Source organism: Neopelma chrysocephalum, unplaced genomic scaffold (genome assembly GCF_003984885.1).
Source record: "Neopelma chrysocephalum unplaced genomic scaffold, ASM398488v2 Primary Assembly neopelma1_84, whole genome shotgun sequence".
Lineage (NCBI taxonomy): Eukaryota > Metazoa > Chordata > Aves > Passeriformes > Pipridae > Neopelma > Neopelma chrysocephalum.
The window spans coordinates 1,358,985-1,372,594 of record NW_020897746.1 but is presented as its reverse complement, the minus strand read 5'-3'; the positions used below and the strand labels follow the sequence as shown (position 1 = coordinate 1,372,594).

Sequence of the window (13,610 nt, the reverse complement as noted above, 5' to 3'; positions counted from 1 at the left end):
CCCATAATAAGCTCCTTTTTAGCTTCCCACACCTCGGAGTTGCTCGTGGCAGTTGCTGTCTCTCTGGAAATGGCTCCTTTCTCCCGTGGTTTGCAGCCTTTGACTCATGCCTAAGTCAGGCCTGAATCCCTTTGGGCTGTGGATTTGTCTGAAGAGCAGACCTAGGTTAAAACAACCAAACCCAAACTGTCATTTTTAGGGCTGTAGTAACATCATTTGTGATGGCAGGGATGTGAACTTGGTCACATTATCACAATTCTCATGTAAACCTCACAGTAAATTCTGTCTAAACATCTTCTGCCTTCAGCCCACCTCTGGCTTAACAATGAGATGTGCATTTGCTGTCCTTGTTATCTGTGAACTCTCCCACTCTGCACTGATAAATTCATTTCTTAATGAATTCATCTAGCCCCGTGGCCTTAAATGTATTTTTAACCTTGTGAAGAGTCTGAGTGGAAAGAATCTGCTTGTTTAAAGTGTATTTTACTGCACTGTGAAACTCCTAAAGGTACAGAGTGTTTCCATCAACTTGGTAATTCCCATAACCAAATCCTGGAATATTAAAATATAATAAAATTATGCTAAATATAAATGTGTATATATGTCATGATTTAAAAATATAAATGTATCTGCACCCTGAAAAATTGTGTCTATGGCAGGGAACAAGTGTTTCATGTTCCTTTGGGTAGCAGAGGAGTTCAGGCATAAAGCCAAAAGCTCTTAATCAAACTGATGGTCCACGTTGTATCAACATCTTGCTGCTACAGAGATCTTTAGGGTGAAGAAGGTATTTTAAACAAATACCTTGTCGGATTTGTTTAAAATCCCTGCAACTTCAGTTTGGTTTTAGGTGGTTAGTGAAGGTCTGTTGCATAGTTAAAGCCATAAATGGAATGAACTGAGGCTGCTGTAAACAAAGGGTTGAGAAGTTGTTGAAAATGAATTTTGAGGGAAATGTCTGAAATGTTTTGCAGGGGTGAATCTGGTGCCGGGAAGACTGAGAACACTAAGAAGGTTATTCAGTACCTTGCTCATGTTGCTTCCTCCCATAAAGGAAGAAAGGACCATAATATTCCTGTAAGTTGGGATATTTTCTCAATTTTTTTTTATTGCTTTTTTTGAAAACTACCGTCTTTGCATTAAAAAAACATGATTTTTTAATTAAAGATAAGCTGTAATATATAATCCATGTAATTTTGTCTCAACCATTATTTTCTCTTTAGCAGTGGCTGAAATGAGCAGTTACATTAAAATTTCCAGTCCATGACAGCTGTTAAATTTATGTTGTAAAATTAAAGGCTTTATGCAAATGGTAGTAAAGTTTTCTGATGCAGCAAACCCCAGTTTTCCAAGGATTCAATTAAACTTGGGCAGTTCTTAGTGAATTTAGTTCCCACTGGATGCAGTTTTTGGTACTACATTGAACAAGCTTTTTGTTCTTTGAAAAATTAACTTGTAAATGGGAAAAATTAACTTGCAAATGGGAAAAATTAACTTGTAACTGGGAAAAATCATCAAACTTAAAAACTGCTGTAGATGTGCTATATCTAGAAGTCAGCATCTAATAAAAAGCTCAGATTTTATTACACTACAAACAGAGAGTATACACTTTTATGTTAGAGAATATTGAATTTTTTAGTAACTTGAAACCAACTCTGATTTGTGTAGAACTTTCTTCAGTTTTCCTGCCAGGCTTCAACGTTTGCACTGAATTTTTAGTAATTCTTTGCTTTATAAGAATATGAATGGGTTTGAATATCTGTTGTTGGATCTCTTTGCAGTGAAGTCCTAATTCAACTTTGATACAAGCAAACAGTTTCATGGAATCAGTAGTGCTGGTTTTCCAACAGTAATGCAGGTGTCTGTGGTGGGTGGAACCTTCAAACTCCATTATCTGACTTAGGGAATCGTAGAAAAGACCTTCAAAATTAAGTCCAACCTTTGACCAGTCCCACCATTCCCACCAAACCATATCATGAAGTGCCACATCCACTCGTTTTCTGAGCACCTCCAGGGCTGGGGACTCCACCACCTCCCTGGGCAGCCCCTGCCAATGTTTGACCACTCTTTCAGTGCAGAAATTTTTCCCAATATCCAACCTGAGCCTCCTCTGGCACAGCTTGAGGCCATTTCCACCTGTAGCTGCAACAACTTTTAATGCACAGCACTTAAAGTCAAGACATTCTTGAATGTGTCAAGACTCAAAACTCCTGGGAGAACAGGAGAGGACTTTTGAAAAGTCTGTGAAGGAAAAAAAAGAAAAGGCAAGGATTTGAAGTGGGAGAGAAGGAAAGGTTGCAGGTGAATCTGGAGAAATCTCGTGAAGCCTGTGGGGAAACTTGAGTCTTTACTTTAATCAAGAGCAAATAACACGGGCCTGTGCATTGATACTTGTTCAGTGCTGGTTTATCACACAGAAAAGATCAAAATTAGTCTTTCTAAGTATTTCCTGAGCAGTCTGAATGTGCTGCAGTTGTGTGGGGGGAGTTCCTTAGGAGTGTCAGCAGCATCAGGTGTGTTCATGGCTCTGTTGGGTGTGCAGGGAGGGCACGTGGCTCTGGAAGACACTGTCTGGGACGTCATGCAGCAGAATTTCTGTGTAGTATTTGATTTCTGAATATTCCTAGCTTTATCACTTCACAGCCTTGAACAAACCCAGTATTTTTTCAATTTCTGCAGAAGTAAAATTGCCAACAGGCTTTTGGAGAGAAGGGAATTGTGCACTTTTGTGCTGAGTCCTTCTCAATATACTATTGACAACTTGGAATAGCTCGGGCTGGAAGACACTTCTGGAAACCTCTTGTCCAGACACCTTTCAAAATGTGCCTTCCTTCAAAGTGAGGTTACATTGTCCAGGCCTTGTAAAGCTGAGTTTAGCTCATCTAAATCTTGGAGGATGGAGATTAAACAACTTCTCTGTGAGCCTGTTCTGGTGCTTCACCACACAAAGGTGTGTTTGGCCTTCCCTGTGCTGTGCCAGGAGTATCCCCTGGGAGAATTTGTCATCATAACAATTCCTGTGGCCGCTCACTGAGTTTGGAGGCTCAAAATAATGTCCATAAAAAATCCATTTGGCTTCAAATGGAGCAAGTTTCCTCCATTGTCTGTGTGGCTGCATAAATGGTATGAAGTGAAGGCACAGAAAAGATGGAAATGGGATGGAAAACATCAGTGAAGGGCAGGATGAGTTGCCCTTTTCAATGCAGTGTTGGCTGATTCCATTTAAATCTCTGGTTAAACTGCAGCTTAATTTCCTACTGACCAGTGAGATCAGATGGGGTGGTGGTGGTCATCTCAAAAGATGGATTTTATAATCAGCTGCTTCATAAACCATTGATAACTATCATGATGAAGACTAGAAAAGTTCTTAAAACACAGTTTAGACACACAGAAAGAATAGAAAGAATAGGGTGGTGTCCTGAATAAAAGTCTGATACTTGGATTGTGCATTTCATTCAAGTATATATCCATGAAAAATGCAGGATATTTGTGTAACCAAACCACTTCTGAAAGTAGAAATAAGTGTCCTTAGTTCTGTAACAACTAGTCTTTATTTATATATTGCAAATAACGAATGTCTGACCTGCACAGCTCACACTGGAAAGTGTCAGAATAGGGGTTGGAGGTGCAGCCCTAATTTGTTCCTGTTTGCATATTCATTAGAGAGCTGTAGAGGCTGGTGGTGATCCACAGTCCCCATCTGTACAACTGTGCTTTATCCTGTGCACAGGAAGATGCTAAACAGGCTTGTTAAATTAATCCATGACTGGCAGTCTGTGTGTACCCATCCTGTTACAGATAATTATCAGTGTCATGCATATTTCTGAGACTGTTTGAATGCCACATTGATTAGGTTTTTTTAAAGCAGCAATTTGTATGCTAAGTCTAGGGTTAAATTTGTTTTCCCTGGCAGTGCTGTAAAAGTCTAACAAGCAAATGTAGCCCCAGTGTGACACCTGAGAGCAGCACTGATGTTCTGCCGTGTCCCAAGTGCTCCCCAGGGACATTTTCCAGCTGGGATGGTGGGGGAATGCTCAGCCTGTGTGAGGAGGCTCGTGTGGGAGCTCTGGACAGCCTCATTCCTCGTCCATGAGGCTTTTCTTTCCTGACAGCTCTTTGTTCCCAGCTGGAAGAGTCCTGCATAGCCCTTGGAATGTCATCCCTGGTCAGGTGGGGAATCAAGCCAAAAACACATGGTAACCACAGAAGCTGGAATTACAGTGCTGGACAGCCTTAAAACTGATGATTCCTAATGTTTGAATGTTGAATCCGTAGCCCCAGTGTCTCATTTCCTGTCTAATCCCAAGGTATTTTCCTGGGCACTGCTCTCAGAAGTGTGGGGAGGTGCTGGTGTTGGTAAAAATGTAGAGGAGAAACTTTAGTAATTGTGGGATTTGGCAGAGCCAGGTGAGACTGCAGTAATTCCTGAAATTGGGAATAGGGGCTGGGCTTTCTAGAGCCAAACAGTGGAGGGGAGGGAGAAGTGCTTGGCAGTGAGTTCTGAACATGAGCTTTTCTAAAGACTGAAGGTGGGGTGGAAGTAAACCTGAATTCTTGGCTGCTGTGTGATTGGTTGGGTGGCAGAACTGGCACAGGGACAGTCCCTGGTGGGTAACAAGGGATGGAAGATTGAAGGTGTCTGTTGGAAATAACTGAAAGTTTCACATCCAGCAAATTTGAGTTGTAAAGAATTTGAGGGGTTGAGGTGGTAACCAGTAAAGCTCAATTTTTGTCAGTAAAGCTGAATATTTTGCCTGCACCAAGGGGACTGTGTTTTATTCAGTTGTTAACGTGCCACATGTGGACCAGCTTTGTAAAGACCAGCACTGAGCTTTAGCTGGTGTCTGCTGGGCTGCTCAGCTGTCCCAGGCTCCTTGGCCAGACAGGAGCCTCCCTCACCTTCACTCCCAAGGATTCCTCGGGAGGCTCAGGAGCTGTGGAGAGGGGACATGTAGAATTAAGGGAGAGGAGAGAAAAAGGCCAGGTACTTGGTGAGTACGGGGAGAGGAGGGTCGTGTGTCTGCAGAGGGATTTGGACACACTGGGCACAGGGAGAAGGGAGGAAAGAGGCTTCTGAACTTAGTTTTGTGGCTCATCAATCCCCTGTGTAGTAAGAAAGGCAGGAATGAGAGAAAAGAGGGATAAAAGTGTATTAATGCATGTGTTAGTGTCTCTTTAATGTGGCCAAGAGGTGTCTAAATTCTGGATTCTGCTTTAGTTTACAAACTTTGTGGGTTTGGATGGAGAGGGAAGTCAGTGCAAAATATAGAAATAATAATAATAAAAGAATTGCATACATGGTTTTCCAAAAGAAATGCTGGTTGTCCCCTACTGCCCAGGGACTGCCATGACCTTGTGTGTTGTGCAGCCTGGGTGAGTTTGGGGGTGCCCTTTTGCTGCTCCTCTGGGCTGTGGAGATACCTGGGCCCTATTCATGGTCAAATACATGAAAACAGCAAAAGTTTTCACTTGTGGGAGTGTGTGGAGTTGTTAAGTTCTATAAATAACTTCATCCATGTGCCAGTCTGTCTGCACTGCCAGTTATCCTGGTTCCATGTGCCCCTGGTTTGGATGAACGGAACCAGACTTCAGTTTGACTCATAGAATTATGGAATGGGTTGGGTTGGGAGGGACCTTAAAACTCACCCAGTCCCACCCCCTGCCATGGGCAGGGACACCTTCCACCAGCCCAGGTTGCTCCAAACCCTGTCCAACCTGGCCTTGGACACTTGCAGGGATGGGGCAGCCACAGCTTCTCTGGGCAACCTGTGCCAGGGCCTCCCCACCCTCACAGGGAGGAATTTCTTCCTAATATTCAACCTGTCGCTGCCCTCTGTCAGTGGAAGCCATTCCCTCTTGTCCTGTCACTGCAAGCCCTTGCCTAAAGTCCCTCTCCAGCTCTCCTGGGGCCCCTTTAGGCCCTGGAAGGGGCTCTCAGGTCTCTCCAAAACCTTCCCACCTCAAATTGCCTCTATTTTCACTAAAATCCAGCTTTCACTTTGGTGCTATTTTAAACTGTAGAACTAATTACTGGTGCTTTCAGGTTAATGATTCCTTCCAGTGGCTGCATTTGCCTTGGTAGCTGAAATGCTAAATTGTTTAATTTGTTTTATTAATTTCTAAAGAAACAGAATTAGTCTTGAAGGACAGAATCATGGGTAGGCTCACTCAGGCTGAAGCTCCCCTTAGTGGGAGTTTCCCAGGGGAGCTTTAACTGCCCTGATTTAACCACAGAGAGTTAAACACGTGTCTGACTGTGCTCAGTTCTGTTTCGAGTGAGGACAGGAATGGACACCCCGAGAGTGCAGCTCATCTTCTCTGAGGATAAGCAAACAAAATGCCTCTGAGGCTCCTGGGTGTGCTTGCCCTTCTCCATGAGTCCAGGAGTGGTAGTTCCACACTGAAATCCTGAACCTTCTTTAGCTGCCCGGGTTGTTTTCCTGGCAGGAATGGTGCAGCTTTGAAAATTCACATTACTTACCTGAACGAGCCAAACCTTTGCCAGCTGCTTTACAGACCTCTGTCAAAATTTGTTATTCTGCACTAAACCAGTGCTGGGTGTTTAAAATAAGAATCATGAACAGAGGCAGTGCACCTGGCCTGGTATAAAAATTCCTTGATTTGTGTGTTTCTTCACAATATTTGCCCCTGGGCTCCTGATATGAAGCTCAAGATTATTAAGCTTGCAGTCTGAGCCAGGGAAATAATAATGGAATTGAAAATTTCTGCTGAAACTGTGCAAATTTGTATTTTGAGGGCATTTTATTTTACTTTATTACATTCATGTTCCCTTTGCCCTTCTTGCTGGCAAAATTTGAAGGTCTTCCAGTTCCTTAAGGTTCTGCTCATGTGGAATTAAAGAAAGAAACAAAGTTTTGTCTTGATTGTGGGTTTGCATTTCTTAAATACTTGTAGTACAGTGCAAAACTCTTTAAGTGTTGCTTCCCTCTCTGTTCTCTCATAACCTCTGTGATTGTTGAAGGATAATGTTCATTTCATCCACACAAACCCCCTCGCAGTGCCCAGGGCTGAGGAGAAAACCACTTAGTGCTGAGCTTAATTTTTTTGCTGTTGTTTGGCAAGACTGGAAAGCTGTGCCCAAGTAAAGAGACTCTTGCCCTTTTCCTCGCTGCTCAAGGGCCATCTGTCATCTTGGGTTTTACCTGGAATCAGTCCTTTGCATAAACACAGGTCTCAGTATTTTGAGCATGCCAATAACTTCTTTTCTAAGCTGAATTTGAAGGGTTTCTGTGAAGTGAGTGTTCAGTTAAACTAAACCTCTGACAGTGATAATGTGGGATGTGACAGCTGGAATTCCTTGCTAACTTATCATTTGTTTGTTTGCAATGAACAGCCCGAATCACCCAAACCCGTGAAACACCAGGCAAGTGGTTTTCTTTAATGCTTTTAAAGTTATGTAGGAGAACTGATGTGTATTCTTCTATTTGCATTTATGATGTGGGAAGCCTTGGAGTGGTGTACAGCTAATAGTGAATTTAGTAAGTATTTAACTGGCTTTAGGAGAGTGGACTAGTGAGCAGCTTATGAGTTTCTCAGCATTGCAAAGGACTTGTCACCACTTTAAAGTGGTGTTACCCTGTCCTGAAGTGAGAGGTTCACCCTCTCTCTGGCCACCCTTCTCCAAAATACTGTGTGTATACTGGGTAATGTGCTGCTGAGAGAGTGCAGAACACTTTTTAAATATTAAACAAAGTGGTAAATAAGAGATGGATTAATGGAAGCTACAAAATCCTTTTGATTAACATACTGTTTTGTCTGAATATTTTTGTAGTGTTGCAGATAACTTGATAAAGGCTTTGATCTCAAGTGTCAAAGGCTTGGCATAACCAACATCTTCTGAAATCAAGTGTTTCCCTTGACTTTCTAGTACAAGTGGTGTGAGCAGTGTGGGATCTGAATTAATGTTTCCTCATTTGAGCTTCAGCTGCTCTTACTCCTCAGGTTGGCTGGAGCCCCTGTGCAGATAATTCTGCCTGTTCCCTCTGTCCCTGGGGCAGCAGCACTTGGTCTGTTCTATCCCACCTCCCTCTGTAAGAGTTTTAGTACTTCCAGTGCTCTGGAATTTACCTGAGAAGGAGCTTAAAGAGGAGGGTTAGGTGGTAGTTGAGGGCAAGACTGTGGAAAGAGATAAACAAACAATTGCTGCCATGTGTTGTGCAGGATAAATGCTCTGCTCTAACCCCAGCTGGTAAGTGATGCCTTTGTCCTGAGCACCAGCTTTTAAATAAAGCAGCAGCTTTGGCAGGGTGTAACCAAGGCTGCCCTGAGTTAGTTCAGCTGGTTGTGTTCTTCCCTTACATTTCTGAGAGCTGACTGGTGCAACATAAACTGTAGTGGAAAGGGAAATAGTAAAGGAACTTTCAAGTGAGTCTGGTATATTGGAAGCCAAAAGCAACCCCTGGACAGCTGTGATGCCTCTGGTAGTGTGTGTTAAACCTTGTTAAACCTCTGTAACCCAATCATGTGTCTGAGCCCGTGGTCTCATTTTCAGAATAAGTCACAGACATTCTTAGTATTTAACTTAATCTTCCCTCCTTGCAAACATCAGTCAATTCTAAGGGGTTTTACTGAAATATTTCTCAGTTCCAAAAATAGACGGAGCGGTGTTTAGCTTTAACCCTCCCTTTGCTTCAAGTGTCAGGGGTGACATGAACCGTTTGTTGGCAAACATTTGAACTGTGTCCGTGGAAAAATGCTAATCCAGAGCTGTTGATATTGCATAAACGGTGGAATCATTAACATCTCTGTTTCGATGTCATTCTGAACTCCAGAGTGGATCCCTGTTGTATGTGAGTAGCATGTGCCCTCCCCTGCCCCCCCAGGCTCCACTGCAAGACACTCACTGGATGCTGGTTTTTCTGAAACTGAGACAACAACCTGTCCTTGTCTTCATGTTGCCCTGCATGAACTGTTGCATGAGCTCACTCTTCCCACAGTGCTGCCACACTGCTTTTTCCAAGGTCTGCTGAGGTGCCCACGCAGGAGATAAGCCCGCAGGCCAAACTGGGACACGCCTTCCAAAACACTGAATGCTTCGAAAAGAGAGTTGTTTTGGGCTGTAAATCTGTCCATCTAGACGTGAAAAATGCCTTTTTCCACAGTGTGAGAGGTTTCACCCTGGTGTGAGGTTTGCTTTGCTTGGTGATGGCTGTGAGGAGTTGGTGGGTGCAGCACCGAGCCTGCGAGCGCGGCTCGTTCCCATGGTGTTCACCCACAGCTGAGGATCCAGCTGGGTGTTTCCATCAAATCCTCATTGTAAAAATGAGCTATTGAGACCTTTCTGCCTTCACTTGGAGAATTTGAATAAATTCTGCAGAAGTTGCTCTGCACAGCCCCAGTCCAGGCTGTGGCCTGCGGCTGCTTCCTCAGACACAGCGATGTCCATGGAGGAGTTGGTGTGGAGTCAGTTCACATTTTGCAACCACAAAGAATACTTTATTCAGGCTACTTTGTCTTTGCACATTATTGCAGGCAAATGTTTTAAAAGGCTTTACTCTCAACATTCAAATGTAGAGGAATCTTGTGTCTTTAATATTGTTACAGCACAGATTTTTGAATGACTGCAAGAATGAGAATTTTATCTCTACTGACCAATTTGTCTTTAAAAAAAAACCCTACAAGAGATAATAATCAGTAGCAAGTTAGATTGCTTTCCAATACGAACAGGCTTGAATTGAACAACTCAAACCTGGATCAGGATATTACAGTGCCCCTGACACTGTGCAGAGGTGTCAGCGTGTGAAGTGCCAGCAGCGCACGAACCTCCCTCGTGTCACAAATAACCTGTTTTCCTTGTCCCAAAAGATTATATATGTATATATATATTCTTCCAGAATAGCTGTAGAATTTGCCCTGTAAGCTGTGACCCCCCTGCTGCCTTTCCTGTGCACCCTGGGGTTTATCCCAGGCTGTGCACTGCAGGGTAAGGAGCTTCTCCCTTTTATCTTGGTGTGTTCGCAGCAGTAGCCTGTCGGGAGGGGGAAGTGGGAGGGATGGTGGGAAAATTCCCACTCTCTGATGTGTTTACATGGAAAACTTTGAGAATATCACCTGCAGACAGCACAGAGTGGGTATAACAGAGATCCAGTTTTATTCCAGCTGTGGGTTTTTTTCTAGTTTAAAAGTGCTCCTGAGAACAGTAACCTTGGCAGAGCTGACAGTGCACAGCCCCTGCAGCCTCAGCAGTGTTTAGTGTGCTCTGGGCTCACACTCACATTTATTCCTTCTTCAGTTACTGCAGAATTCCGAGAATTTGTGATCCCAAAGGGAATATATGTGGAAATAAGCAAGTTTTGAGCAGATAGCTTCAGGTCACATTAAAGAAGGAGCAGCCATTAATGTCAAGGAGGGCTTGAAATACATTTCGATATACAAATAAAAGCCTCTTTTAGGTGTGAACTAGTGAATTTTTAGAATTCCCTTCTAAGAATTGACCTTGTGTGGAAGCCTTAAGAGACTTAACGTTTCCTGTTCTTTGATGTTCAGTCTGGTGCCTTTATTCATCAAGGCTATAAATAATTGGAAAAAGCAGGTTTATGAACAAAACATCACATTTTGAGACTACATTCCAGACAGCTTCACTTTCTTTTTTTTTTTTCTTTTTTTGTTTTAAACCAACCTTCAGAGCAGGAAGACAGTATATTTTCCTGTGTACATTCATACCTCCTGGGCTCTTGGAAGCAGCACAGACTTTTTTTGTTCCCAGTCCTCCTTATGGACAGCAATTGTAAAAGCCATTGTGCAATTTCCTTAAGATAAGCACTTTGATTTCTAAATCCATTGGCTTGAACTTACAGAAACATTTTAAAAAAGCATTAAACATACTGAGCAATGTTGGTTGGATTGAGCAATTTGAAAGTGATGTTTGTATGTGGGGTTGCTCAGCTCTTCTGTGACATTCTGGCTTTGTGCTCAGGTGTGGTCAGGTCAGATGTTGCAGTGATATGAATTTCAGTCTGGTTGACTGAGGGGGGGAGGGTTTTCACTGATTTGAAAGTAAGTTTGAAAAGAGGTATTTGTAAGTTTAAAAACAGGTGTTCCAAAGTAGCTGTATTGCCAAGTCACTAAACATGAAGTTTAAGAATAATGCACTAAAATCTTCAAACAGTTAAATTAGTTTCTCCTCTAAAGCACTCAAGGTCTGTGCCTAATTTCATCAGCCCTAAATGTGAATTTTCTTTTCCATCTTCAATGACTGTCAACATCCATCAAGTCCTGTTTGGTCCCTGCTGTGTTTGTGTGTGTCTGTGTGTGTTCTAATAAACAAACCCAAACCAAAAAACCACCACCAAAGGCCCCGCACTGGATGGAGGAGCCTCAGCAGGTTTAGGAGTGAGGGGAAGGATGACACCCCCCTTGTGAAGGTGCTGTCACTGCCACAGCCAGGGGGAAATGACTGTCAGGAAGAGGCAGAATACAGGAATACCCTCAATTCCAGGTGCTCTGTGCTCATATCTGTTCCTTTTTCTGTTTGTGTGGTTTTTAGGGGGAGCTGGAGCGGCAGCTTCTTCAGGCCAATCCCATCCTGGAATCCTTCGGGAATGCAAAGACAGTGAAAAATGACAACTCCTCCCGCTTTGTGAGTAACTCCTGTTCTCTTTAGAGTCTGTAAATCTGGATTATGGAGAAATTACCTTTTTAGGAATTTATCTAAGTGGTATCCAAAGCTTTTTCTGTTCTCTTCCTCCATGAATTCAGGTTCTCTTACAGTGCCTTCTGCGATGTGTTGGGATTCTGAAGGCACATCCTCACTGGCTCTTGGCAAAACTTCATCCAGTTTTTAACTTCAACAATCCTTGAGATGACAGTTGTTTATAGTCTAACAAATACAGCTGTGCTCTAGAGCTGAGCTGTGACTTGTGTGCACAAATTCCTGCAGAATTGCTATAAAGTAGGAAAGACCGTGGCATCAGCTTGGACTTGGGTACAATCTGTAGCCTTCTGGTCAATAGCTGTGACTTTATCAATTGGTTTGTTTAAAGAGAACATGCTGAATTTCCAAAAAAAAGCACAGAACTTGCCCATAAAAACCTGTCTAAATTGACTGATTGACTGTAGGGAAGTCAAAAAGCCAGTGTGACCTATCCCAGGTGTCAGGCACTGCTGGAGCTGGTTGATGCTTTTGTTGGGTCAGTGCCTTCTGTTCACAGAGAGTTTTGGTGGCTGATAATCACTTCTGATGGGTTCCATTGTTTTAAAAATCATGGGGAATAAATAACTTTTTACCACTTCTTAGAACTTCCTTTCCTTTGAAGGGGAAAAAAAGCCATCTCCTGTTTCAGGAGGAAGATGTTTTCAGTACAACTTCAGAACTGTATAGGAGGTATTAAATCTTTTTTTTCTGGCGAGAACAACACTAAAATTTACAGAACAAATGAAAGATTTCTGGTCTGCCTTTGACATTTCAACAGTTGCTTGGATTTATAATGCATGAACTCAACTTCAGTGATAAGGACTCTGGAAAACTCCATGACTAAGTCCCTTAGCCTTTCCAGTCGGGAAGGGAGAGCAGAGTACTGTGGAAATTCAGCTTTGATAATTTTATAGCCACGTTATTTACAATATTGCTTGATGCTTATATAAGTTGGGTATAGAATTTATAATATGAATAGGTTTCACTGTACAATAATTCTATCTTGACTCCATCAAAGACTGTACTAATTTAATGAGGATGCTTTTCCCCCTAAAAGATGTCAGCATCTGGTTTGTGTTATTTTGAGGGCTGCATTGCCATCATGAACATAATCACTGCGATGGCTCCAGCCCTGTTTTTATAAAGGAGCAAGTATAATGCATTCCAGATGGTCTCATCTCATGCAGGAAAAAAAAAATAATCTTTTACAGCCATTTTAAAACCTGACTTAAAAAATATCTATCCTCCCACAAAGTGAGAAGTGCTGTTGTTCAGCCACACAGGCTTGACAGGCTTCACTGTGCAGCACGAGCCTGCCAGCCTGTCCCTGCTCACTGACAGCACAGACAGGGCTCAAATAAGGCTGGTGTCCAAGGAATTTCATTTTTCCCCCTTTTTTCTTCTACCAAGGGCAGCGTTTCAGGAAATAAAAATCTCTGGTTTGCATTGGATAGGACAGTGGCCTTGCTGGATTCACGTGGCAGAGCTAAATGCTTCCTTCTGATGTGATTTTTCCAAAGCCTGATGGTGGCAACAGAATTCAGCCCTTAGATGAGCACCACTGCAGTCTAACTGATAAATTAAAGATTTCATAGCAAGGTTTGCCAGTGCCAGCTAAAAGGATCTATTAATATTGTGCTTTTAAGAAGATTAACTAGATAAGTGATCTCTCTAGTACAGACTCCAGTGAGGCCTGAACTTTGAAGCAGGGAGCATGTGGGTCCCCTCTTCTGATGTGTAATGACTGCATTTCCTCTCAATTATTTTTGCTCATGGAACTGGTAACTTGACAGCAGAAATTAAATAACTTTTAAGAGTGTGAAACAGCGTAAAATGGTTCCAAATGATATCAGAAAAAGCCACTGACTAGACCTTCTGTAATGTTTCTTGTTTGTTTTCTCACGTGACAAGGCGAGTTCAAGGCAAGAAGGCTCTGGGTAAAAAGTCTGCTGCCATT

The 13,610-nt window shown here is 42.6% G+C and overlaps 1 protein-coding gene across 4 annotated transcripts in view; it reads left to right on the top strand.

Moving 5' to 3' along the window:
- The window catches only part of MYH10 (myosin heavy chain 10), a 99,235-nt gene that overhangs the window by 42,968 nt on the left and 42,657 nt on the right, over positions 1-13,610 (top strand). For 2 of the 4 annotated variants that reach the window (XM_027691973.1, XM_027691975.1), the window contains exons 4-6: positions 975-1,077; positions 7,355-7,384; positions 11,507-11,599. In XM_027691973.1, coding sequence (XP_027547774.1) covers positions 975-1,077; positions 7,355-7,384; positions 11,507-11,599 — 226 coding nt within the window. The remainder of the gene's footprint in view (positions 1-974; positions 1,078-7,354; positions 7,385-11,506; positions 11,600-13,610) is intronic. The other 2 variants (XM_027691976.1, XM_027691974.1) reach the window with 1 other exon arrangement.